This window comes from Petaurus breviceps, unplaced genomic scaffold (assembly GCF_028583685.1).
Source record: "Petaurus breviceps papuanus isolate PSGF00001 unplaced genomic scaffold, PetGlider_PUasm1.0 90760, whole genome shotgun sequence".
Lineage (NCBI taxonomy): Eukaryota > Metazoa > Chordata > Mammalia > Diprotodontia > Petauridae > Petaurus > Petaurus breviceps.
Genome location: NW_027187338.1, coordinates 10,619,281 through 10,644,288, shown reverse-complemented (window position 1 = coordinate 10,644,288; position 25,008 = coordinate 10,619,281). Strand labels below are relative to the sequence as shown.

At 41.4% G+C, this 25,008-nt stretch overlaps 1 protein-coding gene across 1 annotated transcript in view; it reads right to left on the bottom strand.

Annotated features, from left to right (window-relative positions):
- CTPS1 (CTP synthase 1) overlaps window positions 1-21,403 on the bottom strand; it is a 34,672-nt gene extending 13,269 nt beyond the window's left edge. The window contains exons 1-9 of the mRNA XM_069068137.1: window positions 21,234-21,403; window positions 17,256-17,436; window positions 14,330-14,500; window positions 11,589-11,689; window positions 10,274-10,390; window positions 9,943-10,026; window positions 8,604-8,684; window positions 3,034-3,185; window positions 600-732 (exon numbers count right to left, since the gene is read on the bottom strand). Of these exons, the coding sequence (XP_068924238.1) occupies window positions 600-732; window positions 3,034-3,185; window positions 8,604-8,684; window positions 9,943-10,026; window positions 10,274-10,390; window positions 11,589-11,689; window positions 14,330-14,500; window positions 17,256-17,421 (1,005 nt within the window). The 5' untranslated portion in view covers window positions 17,422-17,436; window positions 21,234-21,403. The remainder of the gene's footprint in view (window positions 1-599; window positions 733-3,033; window positions 3,186-8,603; window positions 8,685-9,942; window positions 10,027-10,273; window positions 10,391-11,588; window positions 11,690-14,329; window positions 14,501-17,255; window positions 17,437-21,233) is intronic.
- Window positions 21,404-25,008: the final 3,605 nt, after the last annotated feature.

Below are 25,008 nucleotides of genomic sequence, written 5' to 3'. Positions count from 1 at the left end.
CTCAGAGACATTAAATGACTTGCCCATGGTCACACAGTACACAAGAGAGGATTTAAACCCAGGTACCTCTTATAGCTGAGGATAGTACTCCTAACACTAAGCCATCCTGTTTCTCTAATTGCTGAAAGGGGAAAGAGAGCCGTGTGCATCTGAGTCATGGAGCTGGGCTGGAATCCCAGCCCTGACCAAGGTATCTGGTCTATATGACCTCAGGTAAGTAAAGGGTGTAACTTCTCTGGGCCACACTGCCCTTGGACATAAACCTGAGGAGTTGGACCAAATGATCTCTATGGTCCCTTTCCTTCTCTAAATCAATGATCCTGTCTCACATGGGTATGCTGAGGAAAAGAGGATGGTAAACTGGACATGCTAGAGAAATAAGAATTTTTTTGAAGGTGGAAGCTATTACTAACCGACACCCCAGTTTTCAAAGGTCCTCCTTAACACAATAGCAAGCTTAAAATACATGTCTCTGACACTAGTTTAAGGAACTTTCAATATGAGTCCTTGACTGAGAAGACATTTCCATAGTGTAGGCAATGAGCTTCTCTGTCTGTCCCCTTCCCATACCATCCCATCCCCCCAACCTCCTCACCCACCTTTATCTCCAGCTTGTGGTTGATGGCCAGGGCAGAATGTTCCAGGGCTTTAATGACGGAGGCGTAGGAGTCTGAGAACTTGGTGTATTTTCCAACCAGAGCGATGGAGCAAGTTTCTAGCAGACGATCGTACCTGCAGATCCAAAAGCCAACACTAAACACAAGTGCATGGGAGAAAGGGGCAGAAAGTAAGTCCTTCTGGAACAAGACGTGCTCCGTATGCCATGGGTAGTAAGGGAAAACAGGTCTGACCCGATGTGACTGGGGTCATGGAAGAGGTCAGATGGTGAGAGCTCCCTCAGTCCCTTGGCAGCAACATTACAAGAGGCAGTCTTGCAGAGCATGTTGGAGAAGACGGCTCTTAGATGTGGACAGTATTATCTCCAAAAATGGGCAGCAGATAGGAAGTGGTTTGGGCAAAGCCAGTGGACGCAGAAGGAAATGCAAGTGCCTCAGAGCTCCGAATCCAGGGAGCCAAGCAGATTCAGACACCAACCAGGTCAGGGGATCAGTATCTTAACAAGAATTTGGCGATCAAGGCAAAGTTTAGAAATTAATAAGACAAAGCCCTGGGTCCAAGAGGCAACCTGATAATTAAAAGATCCCTGAATATGGAGTCAGAAGACAAGTCTGAATGCTAACTCTGCCACTGCCTACCTGTGTGACCTTAAGCAAATCACTTAACCTCTCCAGAAGTGAAGTCAAATGAGGCAGCAGAGTTGTTCTAAGGAGGAAGCCATGACGCAGAAGGTGTCTATCCCAGGAAACCAAGGCAACTGAGCAAAGCCTCAAGGCCCAGGGCCCAAGCCTGTCTGACCAAGGTCTGCAGCCCCCTCTCCCTCTGATTGCCAGGGAGTCACTAGTTCTAGTTTTGGAGGCTTCCGGTACCAAATGCTTCTGCTTGTTGCCTATATTTGGGATAGTCCACTGCCACCAAGAACCGTGTTTAAATGACTTTGCAGGGATGGTAATAGTTTGTAGTGCCATCTTTGAAGACGGGGGAAATGGGAGGAAAACTAAACTGGGTTGGAGCCCCAGCTTCTCCTCAAACATAAAATGAGGTTGACTAGATGATGCCTATGGTTCCCTGTTTCTCCTAGCCCTACAATGGTTTAATTCAAATTCTAAATGATAATTGCAGGGTAGACAAAGGAAAGTATACACTGCAATGCAGGTTATAGTGTTTGGAGGTGTAAAGGATATCAGGTCATTTACTCCAACCACCTTGTTTCACAGAGAAAACTGAAGCCCACAAAGCTTCAGTGGTTGAGGATCACACATATAGTAAATGGAAGAAGTGAGATTTATAATTAGGTCTTCAGCCTCCCAAGCTAATGCAGCTCTAATCTAGCTGAATAGCAGCTCCTAGATTGTTCTTATTTTCCCTATTTCATAAAGATGCCATCTCTTTCAGTAATCCTCACCATCAACAGCTGCCAACTTGTCATAGTGACCGTCACCATAGTTACAGTTCCCCCCACCCAATGCACCCCAGCATTCAGCCTGAAGCCAAAAACCTCCATGGTCCAATTGAAGAATTACAGACAAGTAATTGGGAGGGGTTGGGAGTGGAAGGGAAAGAGGCCAGATCATGAAGAAACCTTGCTTGATCAAATAAAAACAGCTCTGAATTCTAATTTGAATTTCTAAAACCTAAAACCATTCTCACATTGAAAATAAAACTTGGGCTGATCTCAGCAAAGGGCCAGAAGTCTCAAAGAGCTAGCTATTATCCAGTTCCTATCAACAAAATTAACAAGTGGCTGGTACATTTAAAATGTAACCAGATTAAGTCCAGAATAGGTTTTCACCATCAGAAACTTTGATCTGATCTGATTCTTTCAAGAAAAGAACATCTTCTAGACTTTCCCAAAGGTGTGTCCCATTCCAATAAATTCAAGCTTGTCAAAGTCTTCCCCAGAGTTGGGAAACATTTAGTGGCAGATTACAGCTCTATTGATCCCTTTGTTGAGTCTTTGCTTTGTTCCAAGTACCTTTATCTCAGTAATCCACACTGCAAATTTAACTGGTCATAGATGAATGGATGAGTACAAGCCCTTAAATGTTACCGAAAAAAGCAACTCAAAAAGGACAAGAGGTCAGGGATATATTCTCCATGTTTGTTAAGTACATCCCAGGGCTCCAAACACCAGGAAAATTCAAGAAGTCTAGTTACTAGCTCTTTAAATAGCAAGATCTCAAAGACACTTTATTTATTAATTTACATTTATTTATTTACTGAATGAATGAGTTTCTGGGGGGAAAAATGAGCACCAACCATAAACAAAAGTCATTAGATTTCTTTTCTCAAAAGATAAAAAGTGACACTGGAACAAGTGTTACAACTTGACTACTCTTTAGTGATACCAGCCCAGTGGGACAGAAAGCAGAATAAGACTGGGTAACCCAAACTCTTTCCAGTTGTGACACTTACCTGTCAGCCATTTCCTTCCACTTCATCAGCATCTTTCTTGGTTGCCTCTCAATTGGAAGGTCAAGCCTGCGAAGGAAGTAATCCACAACACCCTGCTCTTCAAGTAACAGAGGGACTCGGTAAATGGAAGAAACATCATGGACACAGATCACCTGTTAAATACAGGGTCAGTGGAATTTAAAAATAAAGCACAGGAAAATCAATAGGGACGACTGCAAGGGAACATCATCACAATGGTTCTCAAAATTTTTAGTCTCAGGACCCCCCTTTTCCACTCTTAAAAAACTGAGGACACCCTCAAACAGCCTTTGTTCATGTGGGTTCTATGTATATTGGAAATTTAAAAATATATCATAAAATCATTAATTCATTTTAAAACAATAAATTCTTTAAATTAACATAAATAGCATTTGTGAGATAACCATATTTTCCAAAAGAAAAATGACTTAGTTTGAAAAGTGACATTATTTTACATATTTTTGTAAAACTCTTAAATGTCTGGCTTAAAAGGAAATAGCTGAAGTCTCAAATCTGCTTCTGCATTCAACTGATTTGCCACATTGGCCAACATATAGATGTTTCTAGAAAAGGGAGTAATACTTTAAAAGACAAAATAACATCTTAGTATTATTATGAAAATAGTTTTGACCAATCTAGAACCTCCAGGGATCCATGAACCACACTGAGAACTGATGCTTTATTAAATCAACCCACTCTAAAAGGAAGGGACAAGTTGGTTAGTTGTGTGGGAAACAATGGAAGGAATTTTGTTTCCACATAATTAAAAATGCTCCTATCTTTGATAGCAGAATGTGGGGTAGAGGTGACTGGTCCTAATCAAAGCTGTGATCTAGCAGGGCCAGGATCAGGGAGGAGTTTAGAGGGTAGTCCTTATGCTTGACAATCTGTTTGAGGGAAGCATGACCTGGGCAGTTCAGGAGGATGCACCTAGCCAAAGGTGAACAAGGCAGGAAATTCTAATGGAAGCAGTACAAGAGTACTCCCATTTACCTGAGATGGGGTACTCCATTAAGGGAGCTGCCCATTTATTCAGAAAGAATAAATGTAAAATAAACATAATGAAAATCTTCCTGGCTTTCCAACAAAAATTATTCCTAGACTAAGTATATTTCTCAGTTATTATAATATGTATATTACATATATTAATATTATATTAATTATATTATATGTATAATATATATTAATATATTATATGTATATTAATATATATAGTATATTACTAATAAAGAGGAAGAATTCCAAGAATTCATTATGTGGTTGGAAACTTAGTTACCAGAGTAATAACTGGCTTAGGAATATAATTTCATGGCTAAGACCCCTCAATAGAAAAACTCTAACATTCCCCAAAACAGACTTTGGGAATGTGCATTTGTGGGCAGCCCCCAATATCTACCTCTCCCTCTGTCCACATAAGGAATCATACCAACCTGTAGCTATTCTGCCCAAAGGAATATAAATTGATCACTGAAAACTCTAAAGATATCTTGGGGTTTATTGATATATTTCTCTTCTAAAGACCATCCGTGCCTTATACCCAAATCACTATTGCTCTCATAGACTAGCCAACAACAGGGCCTCCCCAAGCCTCACTTGGGCACTGTTTGGCCTACAAAGGCTCAGAGCAAGCATAAATAGCAAGAAGCCCGGAGAGTGAATTCTTTTGGGGATTTTGTTGTTGTTTTTTCTGATGAGGTAAAAGAGGCCATTCTTTGCCTGATTTCTTATTCCACCTCATTGAATGGAGGTTCCCTCAGTCAAACAGACCTGGGAAAGACTTTAGCTTTAAAAAGGCCAATGTCTCCCACTGCATCCGGGTCATCTCCAGTTGTCCTGATCTATATGTGGAGACTGAACCCAGATGGCTCTGGAGGAGAGAGTGAGGCTGGTGACTTTACACAGCACCCCCTCACTTAAATTTAATTCACTTGCATGTCATGGCATCACCTTCCTGATATCATGTTCCTTTTTGAGAGAGAAGCACAAATAACAACAGCAGCTTTCTGGTCCTACTGGACAGACTTATCACCAATGAGCATTTCAAAAGGAAGCAGCTGGTGTATGATACGATCACTAAGAAGGAGGCCTCAATGGCTATCTAGATAGTCCAACCTATAAAATTGGCTAAAAATGCCCTTTTACAACTTTGGAAACTAATCATCCAGATACTGCTCAATATCTCTGGTGAGGGGACACACTACCTCCTGAAGCATCGCATTCCATTTTGGAATAGTTCTCAGAGATCGTTCCTCACATCAAGCCTAAACAACAGAATACTGGACCTTTTTTAGGGCTTTTCAGGCATGCCACATGCTTTATCTCAAGTAGTAGTACAACAGGGTATTATCCCCATTTTAAAGTTGGGGAAACTGGTTCGGAGGTTCAGTGCTTTGCCCATGGGCAGACAGCTCCCTAAATGTCAATGGGGGCATCAAACACAGTTCACAATGGCTCCCATTCTAGCGCTTTACCCACTATGCCACACTGCCCTACAAACCTGCCTCTCTGCACTGTTCCCTAGAACACCTAAAGGTAGCCATCTCGCTGCCCCAAAGTTTGTTCCTCTGCAAGTTAAATTGTTCCTCCAATCTCATATGGCATAATCTTGATGCCATATTCACTATCCTGGTAGTCCCTCCTTTCAGAATTCTCTCAAATTTATCAATTCCTTTCTAAAATGTGATGTTGAGAACTCAACACAACATTTCAGACTGGGTCTAACCAGGGCAGGTCTGACTGATATGAATGAATGAATGAATGACAAAATATTTAAGTGCCTGGTTCCATATACTACACTAGTATCTAGTCTTTCTTGGTTTATCTGAACCCAAAGTCGGGCAGTTATGTAGTACAGTAGATAGAAAACAGACCTTCAGGAAAACCCAAGTTTGAATCCTGCCTGAGACATTTATTATCTTCATGATCTTGGGCTAGTTGCTTAACTTCTAACTCAGTTTCCTCATCTGTAAAATGGGAATAATAACAACACCTACTTCCCAGGATTGTTCTGAGGACAGAATGAGATAATATTTGTAAGACGCTTTGTAAACCTTAAAATGCTATATCACTGCTAATTAATAATAATAATAATAAGCCTCAAATGGAAGAGCTAAGTTTAAGTGTCTCCTTTCCAGGACAAAATGAAGTAACCCTTCCCTTACTGTGATAGAAATCCGGTTATTATTTCATGTGTCCTTAGACATGTGGTATTTGTAAAGGGCTTCTGATGCACAGGCCCCTAATTGATTTTTTTTTCCTAATTAAGTGTTTAATTGGACCTAGATGGTTATCAGTCTAGACCAGCCTCAGAGAAGTAGATTAATGGAACTGGGACAGGAAGAAAGGGGAGGAAAGTCTAATAATGAAAGAATCCCCAAAGTAGAATGAGTTGCCTTAGAAAGGAATAAGTTTTCCATTACTCTAAGTCTTCAAAGAATTTAAATGGCTACTCAAGTACAGATCCATTAATGAGAATTAAAGATCGGGTCCCCTTCCAGCCTTGGGGCATTTTTTTACATACCATACTAAAGTCGCATACAAAACTGCTTGCCAGGAAGTTAGTCATTTTAAGTCCTGAGAATTGGCCTTTCTGTCTACAGGGGGAGGATAAGACTGGTAATGCCTTGCTCTCCAAAGTATAAGACTGGTAATGCCTTGCTCTCCAAAGTATAAAGTACAATTAGATGAATGTAAAAAATACCTTGCCATTTCTATTTAATGCTAATAAACCATGCACTAGCCTTCATGAGGAAAAATGACCACATGAATATTTTTCTGCCTACAATGACAGACTTCCATTAATGTTTACAAAGCTCTTTCTTCCTAATAAGTGTGAGAGAAAGATAGTACGAGGAGTTACTAGGGTGCAGATTTTGGATTGTGTTTATTGCATTTGCCTTGCTCCAAGTCATACCAAAGGCTAAATGGACTGCCATGAGAGATGGTGGGATCCTCCTACTTGAAAGTCTTCAAGCCAAAGTTATCTGTATGTTGTAAGAGCTGGAAGGGAAATCAATTAGCGCTATCCCTCCACTCTAAAATTAAGGAAACTGAGAACCAATATTAATCAAAGCTAAAACAGATGGACTAGTTAACATCTGAAAATTGCCTCACTTGATGACAGTTCAGGAAAGCTGACTTGTCCAGAGTAAATCAGTGGAAGAGCCAGGAAGAAGCTGGTCAGGTTCCCTGACTGCTAGTCCAAAGCACTTCATACAATACTATACTGGACCAACTGCCAAGGTCACCTAGCTAGCCAGTGGCTGGGATGGGCAACCAAATCTCCTACAATGGCTTAAAAAACTGTTATGCTAGATAGAAAAAGTCACACTATGATATATACACATGGAATTTGCCAGTTATTCAACAATCCCTGAAGAAACCCATCATCTGAAGGAGGTAGGGAGAAAAGGCATCAAAAATTCTACCTCTCTGAGCCAGGCAGAGCTCAACTCCACCCTTGGCACATCCATCTCCTAAGAACTACAGAAAATGCAGATTTTTTTTTTATTATTGAAAAACTACAGGAAGAGATCTTAAAATAATGAAAGTCAAAACCTCATTCAATCTCAAGTGACCCAAACTACCCACAAAATTCACTAGGAACAAAGCACAAAAGTAATTGCCATTAAGGTATCGAATTAAACTGAAATTTATATACTTCTGTTAGACTCCTTTATCTCTAAGAATAATACTCTACCCTCGATTTACTCTTACACCAAATACAGCCTGCAGACTAACAGAAGCTAAAATAGTCTGGTCTCATCCCTCCGGGCCATCCCTTTGGCGACCCAGACAGAAGAAACCTGAAGTAAACAACTTTGTATCTCACAGTGCACAAAAACATGTCACATGTAGCAGATAGTCAAGAAATGTTTGCTAACAGGAAAGCCAGACAGCTTTCCTTACCCCTCTGGAATGCTTCAGCAGAGCGTCATGACTTTGAAACGTTATAAATTCTATCAAACAACCATAGGCAAGTACATAAACGCAATCCAAAACTAAATGCGATGACTTTAAACACATAAAATCACAGAACCTTAAGGCTGGAAGAGACCTTAAAAAGATCACCTAGTGGTTCAATCCCTTCATTTTACATATGGGGAAACTGAGGCCCAGAGGCCCCAGGGTAAGATCCTGGCAGTCCCTTAGACCAAAGGGATCCCTAGAAATAACTCTGAAGGGAGTTGGTCAGCAATGTCAGCAACAGCAGTGACTCCTCCATTAATAGAAATAACCACCCTTGTCCCTGTATTTCACTAGCACTCTTTGCAAAGGACTTTTCCACTGCATACCAGCCACATATCAGCAATGTGAGATGTTATACAGGACATTTATTCAGAAGTCATGCAACTACTAAGTGGAAGGGGCCTTCTAATTCCAAATCCAGCATTCCTTCCATTGTAGTATTCCATACACAAAAAGGGACAAAGGTTCCCTTAGTCAAGTGAGTATAGTTAAAAACACAGGAATTCTAGGAAAGGCTGTCTCAAGCTGTGAACTCTTATCCCACTCAATTCCCCAAATAAGAGGATCTGGGACTGAACACTTACTTGCTCTGGCTCGACATGACAGAACATGGATATCTTCTCCTTTACTGAGGTGTCTAGAGGATTGGAACATCTGCACACCACCTAGCCCAAAAGACGAAGACACAATTTAGCAGAGGAAATTAAAAACACACAAAACATTGTCATTCGAGTATCATTCTATTACAGACAGTGTAGAAATGGCCCTACCAGATTCTAGAGAAACTTGAAAGTGCCCCCTTGTCTCTTTTCAGCTGCACAACTCCAAAATTGAAGGCAGGTCAAGAAATGGGAACCCTAATGAAGACTACTTAATGAGCTACAAGAGTAAAATGCCTGTTACTTTTGAGTGATATTAATAGAGAAGAAAAAGCAGAGACAAGATAGTACACAAAACACCACGACAGCTTTCCAAAGCATGTTCTGTGGACTTTGAGTGGGAAGGGGAGGTTCTATGTGGGAAAATCAGATGTCCGCGATACTATTGCCCTTTATAACACTATGTATTAAAATTATATGACCTTTTGGGGAGACGAATAAGAAGATAAGTTTTAACATCTACTATTCTGCTCCAAAACTTGCCTAATCCACCTTTATCCTAGGGATATTCTTCAACCTCAATCCCACAAAAAATTAATATGGAAAATGTTACCGTAAAGTATGTCACTGAAGGAAATTTTATTATCAACAAATACTCCTACACTCAAGGATCTACAATATTATTAGCACATGCAGTTGATCCATACCAATACAGTCCATGTTCCCTTTGTGCCTTAGTAATGGCAGTCAAACTTTCTGGTAATTAAAGTATTGTGCACTTAGTTTGGCTGGCCAGAGGCAATGGAACCTGATTAAAAGTCCACTGCCAGGCCCACACTCAAACTCTTTCTAGCCTGACAAGATATGCTACTAAGGGCAGTTAGCACAGTGGATAGATTACCAGGCCCAGAATCACTCATCTTTCTGAGTCAAGACACTTACTAGCTGTGTGACCCTGGGCAAGTCATGTCACCCTGTTTGTCTGTTTCCTCATCTGTAAAATGAGCTGGAGGAAGAAATGGCCAACCACTCCAGTAGTTTTGCTAAGAAAACCCTAAAATGGGGTTATGAAGAATCAGATATGACTGAAACAACTAAATAACAAAAATATATGCCACAGCCAGAACTGGTACGGAGCTTCAAGAGCTGAGAGGCCATGTCTACCAAGCATGTGTCAGATGATTTTAGAGGGCACTCTATTAAGAGGCATTAAAAATATCCCATCCCATCAAAAAAAGGTTTTGTTCATTTCTAGTTAAGGAAAAATTTAGCCACACATTTAAGAGTAGAATTTAATCTAGTGCAAAGAATTTAGAAAAATTACCAGATCTGGTGAAAGTCCAAGTCCTCTGAGTTCCCGAACACTATTCTGGGTAGGTTTAGTCTTCTGTTCACCTGTAGAGCTTGGCTATTTCACAAGAGGGAAAAAAAAAGGTATTTTCTTTATATGTGGAATTGAAAAGCTGACATTTTCCTTAGTTGCTAAAAGCGTGAAGATAACGTGCATGGTTCTCATTTGCTCTATTAGCCAAAAGAATCAGGTCTTTCTCCTTCCTTTTTCCTATGAAACAGTAGACAAAAATCCAACTACCCCCTTAATGCACAAACAGTCCCGTCCACCCTCTCAGGCTCCTCCTGAAGTTCCAGCACCTCACCTGTGGAACTAGGCTGACATGAATGTTGCAGAAGTTTTCTCGTTTGACTTTGAATTGAAACTGGCGGAAGGCTTCAATGAAGTGCATGCTTTCTATATCTCCTACCGTCCCTCCGAGCTGGAAGCACAAAATAATTTTAGAAGCACATCATTTAAGTCTTCCTCAATTTTCCCATTCCTTTCCTCTCTTTTTGAGCAACAGTTTATTAAAAACCTGCTATTCTCTAAATCAAATAAGCTGAATTAGCCATGGATTCTGAGAACAGTATACACTGTCAATGATCAGGAATAGCACATTTCCCTGAACTGTAAGGTCACTTCTTTTGGACAAGATTCTTCCCCAAGGCTATTCTGGCTCTCTCCACACCTATGTCAGGAAAAGACAAAATTAGGCAAGATAAGAGGACAAGTGATCCTATATATGGGAAAGGGTCAATCACAAAGAAAGCTGCCTACTTTTTCTCTCCCAGGTTAGCCATAAACTTTTGACTGCAGAATGCAAACCAGGACAACTGGAGCACTGGCCTCCTCCTAGCTTCGAAATTACGTTGAGATCATAGTAGTTGGAGTAATTATTATTTCTTACAATAATTAATAACAACAACAATAATATTTCAACATTTCTATGGTCAAATTAATTTAAGAAATGTTACCATAAACTATATTTTTATTCCAGAAAATACTATTAATACCTGCTTCTTATACTTCAGAGCTATGATTTTACTGGTGGGCACTCTTCCTACCAGTTTCCCTGTGCCTTATGATTTAGAAGCAGTTTCATGTTGCTGTAGCTCCCCAAATTCCAAGGTCCATAATTTCATTAGTGTGGATACCCAGGGGTAGATCTCAGCCCCTCAGTCTTTGTCAGTCACTGTGGTCAAAACAATCACCTTATGGCCAATCTCACTAGTGACTGCTCCTCAGACAGATGATACAATGCAAAGCTTCACCCAGACTCAAAGTCTTTCCAGAACTCAGATGTTGGACTTACACAGAACATCACTAAGAGAGCTCCCATCTCTATTTAAAATGTACAAAGGGCTTTCCACACAGGGGAGTAGGTGGTACAAGTATCATCATCCCCATTTCATAAAGGAGGAAAAGTGACTAGTTCATGGTAACATTTGAGTTACAAGCATCTGAGTCAGCAAGTGCTACCTTCCTTTTAGCCGAAACAATGTAATAACAGGCAGGAGGTTTCAGTACTTCCACTGGACCATTTTGCTGGATGTCCAGGGCAGGGTAGGGAGATATACAAGATAAATCTGTGCCCACAGGTGGCCTAGGACTAAGGAAGATTAGAAGAATGTACAAACCTCAATCACGCATACTTGAGGTTTTATGCCATCTTCATCTACAGGAATTAATGCCTGTCTCATTACCCACTCTTGTATGGCATCTGTGATATGAGGGACAACTAGAAAAAAGAAAAAATGTGCAACTTAGACTTTTCCAATAGCAACCAGACTAAGCTAAACAGATGAATTTATTTTTGAACCAGTTACTGGACTTTATCTGCTTTTAGTAGATCAAAAGGTGGAACATTTTATTAAAGAATCAAATTCAAGCTAATTATCCAGAGGTAAATAAGCATAGTACCCTACAACATCAAATTCTTCAGTCTATCCATCCCCCCTCAAGGCCACACCATAGCTCTGCTCTCATATGGCTGTCCTGCTATGTCAGCCTTCTCCATGGTCCGCCAAGATGACAATGTTCCAACCCTTTCAAGAAGGAAGTACTACTACTACAAGCAAATCTGTGCAATTTCTTTCTACTTGGCCTAGCCTAGCCACCACTATGGTCTAGGTTTATAAGGCAAGCAGAAAATCAACTTGCAGTATAATTAATTGGCTAAGATAATTAATTCCTTGGCGCCCAAATGGTTTAGCTCATTTTCTCCAGAATCTAGAAGAGTGCCATCACACCTATGATAGGATCAAGGGCTTTGGAGTTCTAAGGGACCTCAAAGATCCAGTCTGGCACACCTCCATTTTCAGTAAGAATCAAACTGAGGCCTAGAAGTTAAGTGGTCATGTAGGAAAGGAAGTGCTGATCAAAGATCCAGCGTGGCTTCCTCAAGAACACATCAGACTAAGCTCATTCCCTTTGGCAGGCTTTCTAGAGGTTACTAGCCTGCCATACCTTTTCAGTGCTCTAGAAGTGATTTACTTAGATTTTAACAAAGCATCTGACAAGGTCTCTAATGCTACTAAGTAGGAGACAGAAAGATGGAGGCTGTGATAGTACAGTTAGGTGGCTTCAAAATTGCTTCATTGAACTATTTGTTCAAAGATTTTAATGACAATATATGTAAACATGAAAACGTGGAAACAAAGTAAAAGCTCATCAACAGGAGAGTGGCTAAATAAATTGTGGTAAATGGATGTAATGGAATACTATAATGTAATTAAGCCTGACGAATACAAAGAAATCTGGAAAAAGCCTTTGTGAAATAATGCCAGAGCAAAAAGGAGCCAGAAGAATGAAACACTTATTACTAGGACCACATAAAGGACAATGGACAAAGAATCCTGATGAGGTCTTCAGAGAGAAGAGACTGAAGATCAAGATGACACTTTGGATTAAAGTTAATTAATCAGTAAAGAATTGCTTAGCAGAGGTAGTTGTACTGATGTTCAATCTTTGGTTTGGAATAATTTAAAGGGGAACAGATAATGGTGTGCTTAAGTATTTGAAAGTCTGTTGTCATGTGGAAAAGAAATTAGATTTGTTCTGCTTGGCCCTAGGGTGCAAAACTAAGAACAATGGGTGGAAGTTTCAAAGCAGCAAACTTTAGTTTGATGTTAGGAAAACTTTCCAATTAGGGCTGCCCAAGTGAAATGGATTGCCCTAGGAGTAGGGAATTCCGACTTCCTGGAGGTTTCCCACAAAGACTGAATTACTGTACGCACTCTGGAAGGGATTCTTGTTCAGATGTGTTTTGGATTAGATGGTCTCTTCTGGGAAATGCTGTTGGTTCTGGATTGACCAAGGCCAAAGAGAAAACTATGCAAGTCTGAATCTGATAACATATGGCAAGCACATTCCAAGGCTCTGATCCCATATCCAAGTGCTCCTTCTATATTATATTGATAAAAATGCTCTTCGGTATAATATAGGCCTTCAAAAAGGTCCTACATGCTACGGACTATCGTCTAGTCATGGTCTAGACCCAAAAGAAGCAGGCTACTTACCAAAACGCTTGTCTCCAGGCTCACACATTACATATAGTATTAAAGTTACCTTCCACTGTGAGACAATTCCACGTATTATTTAACCTACACACCCCATCCTTTATTACCTTTACACAACACCTTCATTGTCTCATATCCATCACTGGATTTCTTTATAAAAGGTATCTGGGTTTAGATGAGTTATGTTAGTCAGCCTCCAGTGAGCTTTCAGTAAGCCTTCAACTTAAGATAATGCCATCCACAGCACGAGTGTCTTTCAATTTTCACTTTTGAGGGAACTTACACAGAACTAAGAATAAGCTTTACGTGATTAACGTGCAATGAAAGGCAAATGCATGATTTCTAAGCCTATCCCTTAGATCAAGGTAATATCAAGGAACGCCTTGATATTACCTTGAAACATCTGTACTGGAGCCAGGAAAGAACATGAGCACTTAAAGACAAAGCAGGCTAAGAAGCACTCATGAGCAGGTTTTACTTAAGCCACCATCTACCCCTTTAGGTAACACCAGGGCTCGGCAGGGCTCTGCAACATCCAAGGAGTCCCTTCTGTTTTTGGTTTTGTTTTTTTGCTTTTTAGAGAGGGCAAGGGAGGGCAATTGGGGTTAAGAGATTTGCCCAAGGTCACATGGCTAGTTTTGTGTTAAGCGTCTGAGGTCAGATTTGAAATCAGGTCCTCCTGACTCCAGGGCTGGTGCTCTATTCACTGCGCCACTGGCTGCCCCGTCCCTTCTGTTTTCAGACAGAGAGGTGGGAGATGTGCCTGAACCCAAAGAGATAGCCAGCATTACTGTGGACCACAAATCACAGGAAGATCTGATGTTACCTTGGACCTCAAACCTAAGGGTAGTCCTTATTACCTTGGACAGTTTTTCCCAAGTAGTCTCCTTTACGTTCCTTGTTAATAACATATTGGTAAATCTTTCCAGTGGTCAGGTTATTGTCCTTGGTGAGACGGATGTCAAGGAACCGTTCATAATTGCCCAGGTCAAGGTCTACCTCCCCACCATCATCAAGCACAAAAACTTCACCTGAGGAAAATGTTGAAAAAGTTGGGGTTAGTAATCAGTGTACCTTGGCAGTTTCAATAGAAAAATCCTAACACATCACTCTCACAGAACAATTTTTGCATCTTTTCCTTAAAGTAGCAAAACATCATTGGACAGGAAAACAAGAACTACACAAGAGAGGGATAAAGGGCCCGCCTCCAATGGACAAAAAATAAACGTTCCCTCTCTCTTTGTAACTTCTCAAGTACATGATGTATCCATTTATTAGGATGTAAATCCCCTGAGGAACAGTATTGTTTCATTCTTGTCTTTAGAGCCTCAGTGCATGGCACAGAGGTAAGTACTAAATATCTGTGGATCTCTTGGAAGCATATACATAAATTCAATCAACACCTCCTAGGGTGACAGATGTCACTCATGATGGCCTGGATCATTCACAAGAATGTGATGCAAAAATATTCTACTGTCTCCCATCCCCCTCTTTAAAAAGGATACCATGATCAGAACTCTGAAAAGTGAATGTGATCCAAGCTTTGGCAGAACAAGCAAGCAGCAAGGCAGAACCTGACCAGTATCTAAGTGGTCATCTATGTGGGTTCTCCTCTCCACCAAGGCATCTGACATCTTATGAGATGGCTTTATCTTCCAAAAAATCCATCACTTGGTGGCCAACCCTCTTCCAACTTAGCTATGCTGCTGCTCAGACAACAGATAGACCATTTCCCGACCTGTACTCACAGCTTTCTTTTCCAGCTTGACAAAAGCTGGCAAAACCTCGAAGAGCCCAAAGTCACTTTTATGCCACAAAAGGGCATCAAAAGAGAGCTTTAGCAAAATAGTCAAAAAGGCAATTTACATTTTTACACATCAAGAATGAATATTAAACAGCTCCGACATCATTACAATAAAATTCTGTTGTCAAAAAAAACTGTCAATAACTACTATTTCCAATTATTCAACAGGACAAAATTCTAGTACAATCAAAGGGGAAAAAAAGTTATTTTAACCTAATTTTAGATTATAACAGCTGACCTTTTGATGGATGCCACCAGGGCCTCCCCTAAAGTCCTGTTTACTTTTTTAAAACCCTTCATAACTTAGCTCCTTCCTACGGTTCAGTATAGCTCACACCTTACTTCCCTCAGTGTTCAGTGACACTAGCTTCCTTGCTGTTTCACAGAAAAAAGATAGTTCATTTCATCTCTTGTCGCCATGCATTTTCACTGGCTACCCCCAATGTCTAGAATCCTCTCCCTCCTCTCTGTCTCTTAGCTGCTTCAGGTAGGTACCAGATAAAATCTCACCTTCTGTAAGAAGCCTTTCCTGATCCCCCTTGAAGCTAGTGTCTTCCCACTAAAATTATCTCCAATTTACCCTGTCTCTATCTTGTTTGTACATAGTTGTTTGCATGTTTTCTCCTTCATAAGCCTGTGAGCTTCTTGAAGGGATGGCCTATTTTTCCATTTCTTTGTATCCCTAAAGCTTAGCACAGGGTTTGAGCACATAGTGGGAATTTCTTAAATGCTTACTGACTTGACTCTAAACTAATAAACTGTGTACTAACAGCATTACTTGGGGCAATTAATTTGAAAATACTTTTCGGAAGTGTTTGACAAAAAAAGATGTTATAATCACACTAACTATTCAACAGATTTACAGCATGGGGGAAAAACCCAACTTCAGTTAGCATTCACATGTTTTATATGTATATTCATTTAGGTAATCACTTACCTTCAGCCTAGGAGTTATAGCAAGTCTAAAGCCAAATAACAAGGCATTTATGTAACACTTTATAGTCTGAAAAGCACTTTTAAAGTATTTTCTCATTTGAAACTCACAGCAACCCTAAAGGTTATGTATCATTATCCCTATTTTACAGAGGAAACTGAGGTGACCGGCCCAGGGTCACACAGCCAATAAATGGCTAGTAAAAGGCAGGGTTTGAACTCAGGTTTTACTGAGTCTAAAACCACCTAGCTGTACCACAAAAGGATTCAAGGATTATGAAAATTATATCTGCTTCTCTTCATTAACCTCTTGGTACTGCTTTTCCCAGGACAGTGCTAACTGGACTATCCTTGTAAGGAATAAGCTTACAAAGAAAAGGAATAACATTTCCCTGAAACATTCTTCAAGGCCCTATGCAAATTATCTTGCTATAGAGGAATTTTATGTTAATCACTATTCCAATAAGTAGACCTAGTTTTTATGTATGTTTTTATTCAGAGGATTTTTGTTCTAGGAGAATCTGACCTAAGTGCTTCAGAGTAAGAGTGTACAAACCTTTCAGATTTAGAGCTAGCTGTATGCTATAAAATTTAACCCTGTTGTATCTTGAACAATGTCATAGTCTAGGGCAATCAATGGTCCAGGGAAGTTGGTGGACCTTCAGTTTCCCATCTTCCTAAGTTCCAAATGCCTACTTTCTTAAATTCTTAAATATGTGGGCTCTACTTCTTAAATCCTGGATCTGAAAATTTTCAGCTGTACAACGTGTTAATACCAAACCTAGCCTAGCTACAAAAATCTACGTTCAGCAGTCCTGCCAGCAACTCTCAAATTCAGCTACCAAAATGAGTCTTCCTACTTCAGCTCCCACAGTCCCCCAAATCTTTGAATATCTTAATACACAGGCTCTCTCTGACCTGCTGAGAAAGAAAACATTCTGCTAGCCAAAGTACCTATAACAACTCAACAGGTTTTTTAAAAAGACCTTTTCTTTATATTCCTACACATAAATACTATTTAAAAAAAAAAGAAAGAAGATATTGCTTACCATGTTCATAAGGGGAGAATGTCCCAGCATCAATATTAATATATGGGTCAATTTTAATTGAAGTTACATGTAAGCCACATGATTTCAAAATTGTTCCAACACTACTGGCAATGATCCCCTTTCCAATTCCTGAGATAACACCACCAGTGACTAGAATGTACTTCATTTTATTCAAAAAGACCTGAGGAAAAGAGGGAAAAAGTCTTTTTTAGAATAAAAATAATTTATTACAAGGGAAGAAGGGTTCTCTAAGGAGTAGGTATCCAAGAATCACCAGGAAGTGACACCAATATAAAAATGAGTAGCATTAAAATATTTTTAGAAAGTCAAAATTTTTTGGAGAAAATACTAACATGATTAGTTATATAAATAACTGATAATTATATTCTACATTTGATTAAATAGGTACAGAAAAAAGTGCAATGAAATTATAGATTTTCCATAGTTTTTGACATATTTATGGTTAATTCGCCAGAGATCCCAGTTCGGAATACTTGAGAAACAAATTTCAGAACTGAGAACTTGGGTATACATACTTTGGGAACCAAATACTAATGTACTGTCAGCCACTGACAAATATTCCTTAAAAGGAGATTCAATCAACAGTATGGAGTGGTACCAATGCCCTACTAAACCTCCAAAACCTAAAAAAAGCTATTAAGCCAAACTGCAGTGTATCACCCAGAAAACACAACAGAACTAGATTACATTCCCAGAATTTTTTATGCCAAGGTATGGATGTTCTAACATCAATATTAATATGTAGATCAATTTTCACTGAAGTTAAATGTAAGTCACATAATTTCCACTGACGCAGATCCACTAAGCAACACACTAGACAATATTGAAGGACTGCTTCAAGAGGAAAATGTATTAATTATCCTGTGCTAACCTAGTAAGTGAACCTCTCTCAATTTAGCTAAGCTGATCCCCAGTTGATACACAAAGTCTAATGCTGGCCCATACTAAAACACGTTATTTCACCGGGAAAAAGAGACTTGCTTTAATATTCTAAAAAGCTGCTATACTAGAAAAGAAGTGGAGTGACCAAGATGCTGAGATGGAGAAGCCAAGCGAGATGATAAAGAGTAGAAGGAAAATGGGATGTATAGCCTGGAAAAAGAAGGAGGATATGAGTACTGTCTTCAAGTATATGATATAGCTACATAGCTTTATAAAAGCTGTCATGTGGAAGAAGAAATAAATTTTTTTTGTACATGGCCCCAGAGGGCAGAACTAGGAATAACACCTGTCAGTTACAATAGGTAGATATAGGTTTGAAAAAAAAAGGGAAAAGCTTTGAAGTGCTTAGGGCCATCAAACAAAACAGGTTGTCTCTGCACAGATTAGTAGTAGTAGGCTTTTCCCTCACCAAAAAAATTCAAGTCGAAACTGGATGGCCAGCCAAATTGTCAGCAATGCCCTAATAGGGATTCTTGGCTACCAACAGCTAGCATTTCTGGGATTCTTTAAAGTTTGCAAAGCACTTGAACAGTATTATCTCAATTTATCCTCACAACAACCTTGGAAGGTAGGTGCTAATTATTATGTTCATTTTACAAATGAAGAAACTGAGAATGATGGGGTCACACAGCTAATATGTTGGGTTAGATTCATTGGCTTCTCAGGCCCCTTCTAACTCTTGAGATTCTATGAGATACAAACCTGGAATTCACTTTAATTAAAAAGACAGTTCTGGGGCAGCTAGATGGGGCAGTAAATAGAGCACTGGCCCAGAGTCAAGACCTAAGTTCAAATCCAGCCTCAGACACCTGACATACTTACTAGCTGTGTGATCTTGGGCAAGTCACTTAACTCCAAATGCTTTGCTTTCCCCCCTCCAAAAAAAACTAGTTCTTTTATATTAAAAATAATTAATTTGCCATAAACTCCCCTATAATAAAAAGATCTTAGATCCCAACAAAAATAGAGGCATCAGAGAGTATGCATTTAGAAAAGTTTTATCCCTAATAAAACAAATTTACACATTTTAGAAGCAGAATAGTAAAATGAAAAATTAGCTTAGTCTTAGTTTAAGACTCAGCTCCACTGTTTACTTGCTTACTATGCATACAAGCCTCTAGACACATTGAGCCTGTTCCCTCAACAAGATGGTGTTAATCATACTTGTATTAACTATGCCAGTAGGATCTTGTGAGGTTAAAATGAGATGGGTATATAAAATGTTCTGTAACCATAAATAACCTCAAAGATTTGCTATGAAGAAGGGAATTTCTAAAACCTTCAAGGGATAAAGAAATTCACTACTATTGATTAATAGGGACTATTTTAATTAAAATGGACAGTATGATATAGCAGATAAAGTGCTGGAATCACAAGACATGAGGTCAAATTTAGCCTCTGACATTGGCTCAGAGCAAGCCACTCATTTCATGTGGCTCAAGCAACTCCCAATATCAGAGTTCAAAGATCCTTCCTTTTTCTTAATTATTCATAACAACCTGATGTTTAAATAGCATAAAAACTGTAAAGTCCCTTACATATACTATCACATTTGATCCTCTCAGTAATAAACTAAGTACTATGAGTATTATACCCATATTCCTTTCATAGGTCACCAATCAACAATAATCACCAAGCATCTATTAAGCACCAAATGTGTCAGGCCCTGTGCTCTTCAGAGAACTTAAGGGACTTACTGCTAGTGTCAGAGGTGGGACTTAAAACATGGGCCCCTCCTGATTCCTAATATAGCACTCCAAGAGATCTTGAGGTAGCATCTAGCAAGTGGGGCTGTTGGTAAAAGACAATCCAGCTAAGGGAGAGCAATTCCAAAGAAGGTGGAAGAGGCCAGGATGCAGAGATCGAATGAGACACCATGGGATGAGATGAAAGAGTATCAAAGAAAGGAGAAGTCAGAGGCACTGAACTACTCCATGGCATCACAGAAAGTTAACCCAGCTCGGGGCTGCACCACTTTCCTCCTGAAACAGGCAAAAGTGAAATCAGCAAGAACCAAGCATCCTTACCCTTGGAAATCTCAACCGAGGAGAGAAAACCATCACAGAATCCATCTAACCGAATAAATACCCTCTTCTCAAGAGGAATCCCCATATTTATCCTTGGGTCACAATGCAGAAAAGTAAAAGCCCTGGACGGAAGCTGAGGTCCTGGAGCAAAGGCTTGCTAAGCATTTTATTACACTCACTAGGTGCTGAGTGGATTTCAGCAATTCCCTTCCACACTCTGAATCCCTTTCCTCATTAGCAAATTGCTAACATCCCTTCGGGGTCTAAGTACCACGACTCTGGGTTCCAGCAACACCTCCACATCTATCATATCACCTGACACCCACAAGAACCCTGAGAGAGAGACAAATCTGGGTGCTGTTATAATCACCGTTTTACAGAGAGGAAAACTGAGGACCAGAAAGGGGCAGTGACTTGCCCAAGGACACACAGCAAGTTGGTGACAGAACCGAAACTAGCCCCCCAGTATCCCATCTCCCTAAACCCAGACTCTTTCGGGACAGTTCCCGGGGTTTCAATATGAAGTGGGGTGGGGGCTGAGAGAAGGGGTGGATGGAGAGGGTCCGTCGGAGTGGTCTCCCCTCCCACTTCCCCGCAGCTCTCGCAGCAGACCGGAAGGAAGCCGGGCCCCCCGAGGCGCCCAGACCCCAGCGGTGGCGGCCACGAGGCCGGCGCGAGAAGCCGCCAGCCCGCGGCCCCAGACGACCCGCCCCCAGCCCGTTACGCAAGCAGTCCATTGGGCAAAAGGCTCGGCCACCTAGCCCCCGATTGGCCAGCGAGACGCCCGTCACCGAGGCCGGGGAAGGCGATGGGGGGGCGAGGAGGTTGGGGGGAAGAGGGAGAAGGGAGGGAGGATGCCGGGTGCCGCAGCCCCGCGCTCCGAAGCCGGTTGCCTTGTTCTGCTCAAGTCAGCCCGTCCCAGCCCTCCCGGTCCCGGCTCCAGCTTCGGCTTCCAGCTGGGAGCAGAGTGAAGCGCGGCCCTGCCTACCAGACAGTGGCAGCTCCAGTCCTGTCAGTGCTGCCGCCTGAGTGTGATCATCCGCGGCCGCCGCGCGCAGGTCACTGAGGAGCCGGGCGGGCCGTAGCGGGAGTCTTTGAGGGAAGGCGGGCGCGAGGCGGTGCGCGCGCACAGGTCCCGGGGCGGGGGCCCGCCGACGGAGGGGCGGGGCCCGGAGGGACAGGGAGGGCCTTAGTGCGCAGGCGTGGGCGGGGGCTCCGGGCTGACTGGTGGTCGAGCTCCCGGGGAGAAGGCGGAGCCCGAGGAGGACCCGCCTACCTCCACTATCTCCGCCCCCTTCCCCTCCACCGGCCCTCCAGACCTCGTGCCCCAGGTACATAAGAGTGTCTGCTAGAAAGAAGATACTTAGAGATCATCATTCTAGCCCAACCTCCCCAGTGAATGAATGAGTTCTGACCTCTATGGATACCAAAGGGAGCTTAGTCCCTGCCCTCAGGAAGCTTACCTTCTAATGGCAGAAAACTTTTTTAAAAGGAGGGTCACAGGGGTCACCTAGAAGGGCGGCTCAGCAACCCAGTGGAGAGAGTGCAGAGCCTGGAGTCAGGAAGGCATGAGTGCAAATCCAGCTTCAGACACTCACTAGCTGTGTGACCCTGGGCAAGTCACTTCACCTGGTTTGCCTCAGTTTCCTCATCTGTAAAATGAACTGGAGAAGGAAATGACAAACCTCTCCAGTATCTTTGCCAAGAAAACCCCAAATAGGGTCAGGAAGAGTCTTGACATGACTGAAACGACCTTACAACAAATTCTCTGGAAGATCAGTAGGATGGTGTGTGAAGATATAGGCAAAGAGCTTAACAAACTCTTTCGGAACACAAGGGCAATATTGATTTGATGATGGTTCTCGGATTGGAAAGGAGGAAGAGGGAGTGTCTTCCCACCGTGGTTTATTTCCCATTTGCCATGTATGCAGCCTGTTTGTACACGTTTTCTATCTAGTTCCCCCCATTAGGAGGTGAGCTCTGAGAGCAGGAACTGCCTTCTACCTTTCTCCCAGCACTTAGCAGGATGCTCACTTAGTGAGCCGTGAATAGATGCTGATTAACATGAGGAAATTTGGACGCAGAAAAGGTCAATGACTTGCCCAGGGTCAAACATACAAAATGGGGGAGCCAGCACCCAAACCCAGGTCATTTTGATCCAACTCACTTAGCAGTTGTTGAAAGAGCAGGTAGGGTAGAGCTAGGTGTTTGCTAAGTTTCCTTTCAGCTCAAAAGCCTGGGATCTCCCCTCACACCTCACCTAGTGCTTTGTTTTTGAGTCTTTCTGATGCTCTTGTAAAAATAGTAAAGGATCTGTGATTATTTTTTTGTTTGTTTGGGGTGGTGTGGGAATGACTTCTGGAGCTAAGCCACAGGGAGCTGCACAGAGAGTGACTTGCTGGGATTACCTAGCTGGCTGTCAGAGGTGGCACTTGAACACAGGTCTTCCTGGCTCCAAGCCAGTGTGGTTATTATGTAATTTTGTGTAGTAGTAATAATGTTGTTCAGTTGTGCCTGACTCTTCATGACTCTATTTGAGGTTTTCTTGGCAAAGATTCTGGAGTGGTTTTCCTGTTCCCTCTCCAGCCCATTTTACAGATGAGGAAACTGAGGAAAACAGGATTAAGTGATTTGCCCGGGGGGTTATACAACTAGTAAGTGTCTCAGGCCAGATTTGAACTGAGGAAGATGAGTCTTCCTGACTCCAGGGCTAGAGCTCTACCCACTTCACCATTTAACTGCCCATTTATGTAGCACCTCATGAAAACCTTGTGAGGTGGATGTTATTATCACTGTTTCACAGATTGAAGCTCAGTGGCTTTGATAAGTCATATTAAGTTACAGATTAAACTGAGAAACTGAGACTGTTTAGAGGTGACTTGCTCAGGACAAGCACCTGAGATGGAAACGTAAGCCAGGTATTCCCAGACTCCAAGTCCAGCGCTCACTTTATTCACTCTATGACAATGCTGGATTTTACTTAATTATGTCTGTGTCTTATTCCCTTCTTGATTCTCAGCTCAAAGACTGAAGGGAGCCTGTTTTACATAATTTTGTTTCACTCCCTGTGCACCTTGCCCATTGCTCTGGACATAGCACTCAACAAATTTGTATTGATCCATCACTTCCTCCCAGAGCTGAGACATGGCTCTTTCCAGATCACCCTTGGCTTTAGGGAAACCCTCATTGCTAAGACATTTGGACTAGGGAGGGAAGGGCCATTACACTCAACAAAGTCATTATAGAAAGACCTGATCCCTTGCTTCTCTTTTCCACTCCCACATTTGGGAGTCTGATTAATTCCACCTCCATAACATCTCTTGACTCCATCCCTGTCTTTCCATTCTCATAGGCTGGGTTCAAGGCAAGGCCTTGATCACCTCTTCCCTGGGTTATTACCATAGCTCCCTATTATGATAGTCTCCCTGCCTCAAATCTATCACCTTTCCAATCCATCCATTACATCCCTGCCATGTTGATACTCTTGAGACACAGATCTGACCATATTACCTCTTTTCCAGAATCTTCAATGCCTTCTTATTGCTTCTTGGACAAAATGCAAACTCCACAGCCTGGACCCTTCACAGTCTGGGTCCCACCTCCCTTTCCAGTCTTATTTCCTAATACTCTCCTTTACCAGTTCTCTGTTCCCATTAAATTGAGCCGCTAGCTGGTCCCCATACACTACCTTCTGCCTTCTACCTACTGTGTTTCCCTGATAATAAGACCTATCCCGAAAATAAGCCCTCCCTTTACTGTGTAAGATTCCTCTAAAATAAGCCCTCCCCCGAAAATAAGCCCTATTGAGATTGCTACTGTAGTGAAGGTGATCCCCTGCGCTACACGCTACATTACGGTACCCTCTGTATGCACCGCCCCCCCCGGGTGAAACGCACGCCGCGCTCCGAGCTGCATCCAATCAGAGCTGCAGCAGTGAGCGCGTCATCCTGTTCTTTATTGAATTCATTATTGAATAAAGGTACATTTTTTTGTTCACATTTACCTGTTTATTAAAATTGCTGTCAATGTTCATTAAAATAAGCCCTCCCCTGAAAATAAGCCCTCTGGTGTTTTTCTGTCCAAAAAAATTAATAAGACAGTGTCTTATTATCGGGGAAACACGGTATGAGCTGTCCCTCATACCTAGAATCCTCTCAATCCTCAACTCTTCCCCTTAGAATTCAGATTTTCCTTTACAACCAAACCCAGAATGCCTTTCTTGAACTAACAGAGTATCACTCTCGCATCTGGAAATTATTACTTTGTATATAGTGTGTATTTACTTTCTTGGGAACATGTTCAATCCTATTCAACTAGATAATCATGTAATAAGTACCTACTACTTAACAGGGACTGTTCTAGACCTTGATATACAAAGACAGAAATGAAACAGGAGCTTTTAGACTCCTGGAGACCTTGTATTTCTTTTTTTTTTTGTCTTTGAAGTCCATTATTTAGCACCTTATCTTGTACATAGTAAGTAAACACTTGAAAAATACTTTTTAAATTATACTGAACTGAGTTGAACTGAACCTGCTATGATCCTACTAGAATAGCCTTCCCATTGATCTCTGATTGGAGGGTGAATAAATGCCATGAATGCCAAATCCTCCATTTTTTCTTTTATTTACATCCCCAGAGCTTAGCCTAAGATATGCTTAATTGTTGGCTAACTGATCTTCCTACATCCTTTCTCCCCTTCTCCTATGCTTGTATTTGTACTTATGTGCATCACCAGATCATCTCCTAAAGCAATAGCCCTC